This window comes from Polyodon spathula, chromosome 16 (genome assembly GCF_017654505.1).
Source record: "Polyodon spathula isolate WHYD16114869_AA chromosome 16, ASM1765450v1, whole genome shotgun sequence".
Taxonomy (NCBI): domain Eukaryota; kingdom Metazoa; phylum Chordata; class Actinopteri; order Acipenseriformes; family Polyodontidae; genus Polyodon; species Polyodon spathula.
Window position 1 is genome coordinate 979664 of NC_054549.1, and position 4857 is coordinate 984520.

Below are 4857 nucleotides of genomic sequence, written 5' to 3' on the forward strand. Positions count from 1 at the left end.
GGTAAAGGGTGTACTAAAGAGATAACCCCAGTGTGTTTTCAACATACCTTTATGACATTGATAGACAGGTCCTTTCAAAGTGCAGGGCAGGTTCAGTTCTGAGTGGAGGGTTAATAAGCCTTTATGACTATTTTTATTGCAGCATTTACCTGTTTGTCCAAAAATATTTTACTTGTACAAAAATGGGCAAGTTAAAATAAAGGGACCAGGCATATAACGATGTGCTATCAACAAAAGGTTCCAGCACACCATCGTGACCTGTGGTCTCAATAGAGCTCTCAAACATGTCTTCTCTCTATTACAGCTGCATAATTCAGCATAATAGGATTTCCAGCAGGTACAGTGTATAGTGTTTCTTACCATGCCGCATGGCCCAGCACACAGTATATGGGTTGAATACGTAAAGTATGTGTCAGGAGAATTGAAATGGTAGTTTGCGGATATACTGCTGCACTCAATATTGGACATGTTACATTTGAGATGTTTTCTGTTCACATGCATTGTCTTTGTAAATGTCCGTGTAGATGAACACATTGGGAAACCAGTAAAGGTAGAAAAGCATTGCTGCAACACTGTTCAGCACATACCTGTGGCCATGTTGTTGATGCCGGATCACTGGGATGCTTTCAGACCTAACGACACGTGAGAGATCAGCTACTAGGAGCATTGATGGGCTGAGCAGCCTCCTCTCATTTATAATGCTCTTATATGCAGGACAATGTGAAAGGAAAAGAAACAAAAACAGGGAAGCTTACAATGGGTTTTATTTGTATTCATTTTTTTATCACAAGAAAATGTTTGGAACTACAAAACCTTAGCCTGACACTGATTGAGCTACAATGAATCTTTGAAACGGTTCCATTAAATCTTTCATTTGTTGTGCGGGTCTCACAAACAGTTCATTTAGTACAGGAAATGTATCAGCTGGATGCCTTCATTGCAGGTACAGTGATCTGCTGCTGTGTAACCTCCATTTCACCTCAGCAGGGTCTTCTGCCTAAAAGCGTATTTACTGGCTGAAAAGCACATCAGGCAATAGAGAAAGCAGCTTGTTGTTTATTCCTCATGAGTGAAATAAACACAGCTCCTTGTATCTTCCTGTGTAAGCATCTAGTCTCATATTCAGTTGACAATCACTCCAAATATTTATTTAGCTGTGTAAATGGTGTAGACCCTTTTTGTTCTCTTTGGTTTGAGACACTTCAGGAAACTCCACTTGAATTTCCTGGTTGCGAAATAATACAGCACAGGATCCAGACAGCTGTTACAGCTGACAATAGCCATGGTGACTCTCCGCATCTTGTAGATCCCATGAAGGAAAGAGCAGTTGGTGATGATACGAAGCCTGGACAGGTAGTAGAGGAGATGGGTGATGCTGTATGGGAGGAAGCAGGTGACAGAGATGGTGAGAATCAGGTAGATGATGCTAAGGGCTCGTCTGCTGCTGGGGGTTGTGATTTTGGAGATGCGTTTGAGTAATAGCGGGTAGCAGATCATGGTGATGCTCAAAGGGATCGCAGAACCAAACAGCAGGGCGCATATGTTGTAAGCTGCCATCCGGTGAGTCCAGTCTTCAAATGAGAAGTTCTCAAAGCACCTGGTGGTGTTATTCTCAGATGTGCTGTCCAATGGACCGCCAAGCAGCAAAGGCAACATTATACTCACTGCGACGACCCAGACGCACAAACTAACCACTAACGTGAGGTGCGTGTTTCTGATTCTCAGGTAAGTGTGGGGATACACCACAGCAATGTAGCGGTCAATGCAAATACATGTAAGGAAGGCGATGCTGATGTAGATATTAGTGAAGTACAGAGTCCCAGTGATCCTGCAGGCCAAGTCCCCGAATATCCAGTTGTTGTGGTTGAGGTGGTAATGAATTCTGCAAGGCAGGGTGCACAGAAATATAGTGTCCACCACAGCCAGGTTGGTAATGTACACATCTGAAGAGCTGTGGTTTGTCACTTTGCAAATGAAGAAGTAAAGAGCTCCCAAATTGCCAATCATTCCCAACACAAACACCACACTGTAAACCACAGGGAAAAGATAGTACTGGAAGTCAGCAGTGGCTGTGCTGCAAGGTTCATTTTCAAAAGCTGACATGTTTCAGCTAGTAATTCACAGATGATGCAGTGGACTCAACTACTGGAAGTGTGAGGATGCTGGCTCTGCTTCCACACAAGATTAATTCAGGCACACTGTACTGAAGCTGTCCGGGAAATCTCCTGTAAATAATGATGAGAATATATTTCAAAAAAACAATAAACAGCATAGCTCCGCTCGAGTGTTAGAACCCAGTCTCATATCTGCCTGCCAGCCCCTTATCCACACTTCAAAACAGTTATAAGGGCCAATAACATTGCTCATAGGCAACCACAGTAATGCTATCTTCCTCATTCTCTAAGGCAACAGTACTAACTTGTGACTCTTTCAATCTATTCCAAACCAGAACTTGTTCTAACAAGTTCCTTATAGTCTGAATTGCACAGCACTTGGGCTCAGATACTATATGCAAGACCTGTTTGAATGCAGGTCTTGTCTCTTGCACTGCTCAGGAAGAGTTCTGCTGATATTTTACCCACTAATAAATAACAATGTGTGAAGCATAAATAAACGTACAGTGGCAATGTTTCCATTCGTTTTGAGGTTCAGGTTTGTCTAATAAAACATGTGTACTGAAAACAAGGTCTCAAGTTTTAAATGAAAATATAAATAGTAAAATCTGCTTTGATTTAGTGAAATTGGTTGAATAAATGTCTTTGTTATTAATTGTGCCTATCAAGCAGAAAGATTTTAATTATAGGTTATTGATAAGTGAAAAAATATTTCTTGGTTTCAGAAACAGCGTTTTGCATTTGAATGGGAATTTAAATAGATTTTGTACAGTTGAATGCTATCAAATTAAAGTTCTAAGGAACACTAATTTCAATATAATGTTCAATTGATACAAAAAACAGGATTTATGCTTCTTAAAATAGTCAGTGCATTTAATCAATTTTAATTTGAGAGAAAACCCATGATTATACACATGTAGTTCTTATTACCAATTCTGTTTGATCAAGTCAAGCCAGAAGGCAGAACCCTTTATATTTTGTATTCAGAAATGCGTTAATGAGCAGTGTGTGTGTTTGCCTCCTAACTTCCTGAAGTACTGACGATGTTCTCATTGTGTAAACTGCCTGCAGTCACACTTTATTATGTTTTTTTGTATAAAACTAGAACCTGGGCATTTGGGTTACTGTAGAACTGAAGTTGAAAGTAATGCTCCAGTTTCCCTGCCTGCTATTCAGTGCTGGCATCTCTCAAGCAGAGACTGCCATCTTAGAGTATCAACTATAAGACCATTACGAATGAGAGGAGGCCATTCGGCCCATCAGTGCTTGCCTGGTTCCTAGTAGCTGATTGTTCCATAAATGTTTCTGGTCAGCTCTTAAAGGATACTAATAATTCAGCATCAAAAATGTGGTTTGGTAACCTATTCCAAACCCCCAGCACTGTGTAAAAACTAAAAATAAAACAAAGCACAAGCAAGGAAACAAACAAAAAAAGCTTCTAAAATATTGACAACTATTTTGTCCAAATCATTTTTTTGTGACTAAACTGAGACTGCCAGTCTCACTGCATTTAATACCCGTGTTTTGATTTTCAAAAACCAAACAGAATAATACATTTGAAACAGAAACAAAAGTTGTCTGGTGTCAAAGGGGGTTTTCTGGTGTTAAATAAAGAAGTATCCTTCTTCCCTGTCTTCACAAACCAGTCTACCCAGCTCTGGATTTCAGAACTGCTCTAGTGTAGGTATACATGCAGTATCACTGAAATAAACAGGTACCAGGAGTTTCAACAAACAGGCCCCCTGGTAAATCTGAATGAACCGATCAATCCCACTTCATCAATGAGTCACACCTGGAGGGTTACTAATAGGATCTGTTCAGCAGAAACACAGGAAGAACAATGTTTTTAACACCAAACTCCTGGCTCCTGATCATTTCATAATACACTTATTCAGAGGTAGATCTGAAACCAAGGGCTGAGGACCCGTGCAAGATTCAAGCTCTGTGTTTTACATGTGAACTCACTGACTGAATAGAAACGGCTTGGCTAAGAGGAAAAATGACTTTAAGAAACCATTAAAATAGCTGTGCACTGCCCTGAAGAAACCCTAGCAAGAAATCTGACAGTCCTGTAACACTGTGTTCCATTCTGATAAAGGCTAATCCCATTGCCCTTTACTACCACGACTCCTACTACAGAACCACAGCACAGACCCTTGGGTAAGGGTAGCCTGGTAACACTGCCATGCCACATACAGGCATCATGTCTCAGACTCTTTCTACTTGCTAAATGTCACCTGTAAGAACATTTCAAAGCACTTACCAGGTAGAGGAGCACATTGGAGGAGATCAGTCTGGTTCCACAATGCAAAAACTAAGTTAAAGAATGGCTGGCTGCCCACCACCCATGACTTGTTTTCATCAAAGAGCATGCATCTCACCTCTGTGGAAACACTCTGCAGCTCAGTTGTACCGAGCACAGTGCAGACCAGAGACAGGAAGTCAAGAGCAGAAGAGGAAGGGTTACACTCGCCCACATGAATTGAGTCTCACTTCTACAACATCCGAACCCAGCATGGAAAAACAAGAGGTTACTGTTGACAAATAAACTCAGTCTATGGAGGTGTACAGCACTGGCCAGAAGTTTAGCATCACCTAGTCCCTGCAATGCAAGACGACATTGTGTGGGGTTGGGTACAGTCCAGCGAAGAGCAGCCTGATCTCCAACATTAAGATTAAGGGAAAGACTAGAACAAAAAAGAATAAGGGGGACTGTGGCAGCGAGACCAGAATTCTGCAGTTT

General features: G+C 41.2%; 1 protein-coding gene across 1 annotated transcript; it reads right to left on the reverse strand.

Moving 5' to 3' along the window:
* Positions 1-767: 767 nt before the first annotated feature.
* Positions 768-4557, reverse strand: LOC121328455 (lysophosphatidic acid receptor 6-like). Its single transcript, XM_041273127.1, has 2 exons — positions 4378-4557; positions 768-2225 (listed from the first exon to the last, which is right to left on the reverse strand). Exon 2 carries the CDS (start codon positions 2101-2103, stop codon positions 1147-1149), a length of 957 nt encoding a protein of 318 aa, XP_041129061.1. The 5' UTR covers positions 2104-2225; positions 4378-4557; the 3' UTR covers positions 768-1146.
* Between the last annotated feature and the right edge of the window lie 300 nt (positions 4558-4857).

Excerpts from the sequence above, each read along its gene's own strand:
- LOC121328455 (XM_041273127.1), bottom strand. The coding sequence starts at position 2,103 with ATGTCAGCTTTTGAAAATGAACCTTGCAGCACAGCCACTGCTGACTTC.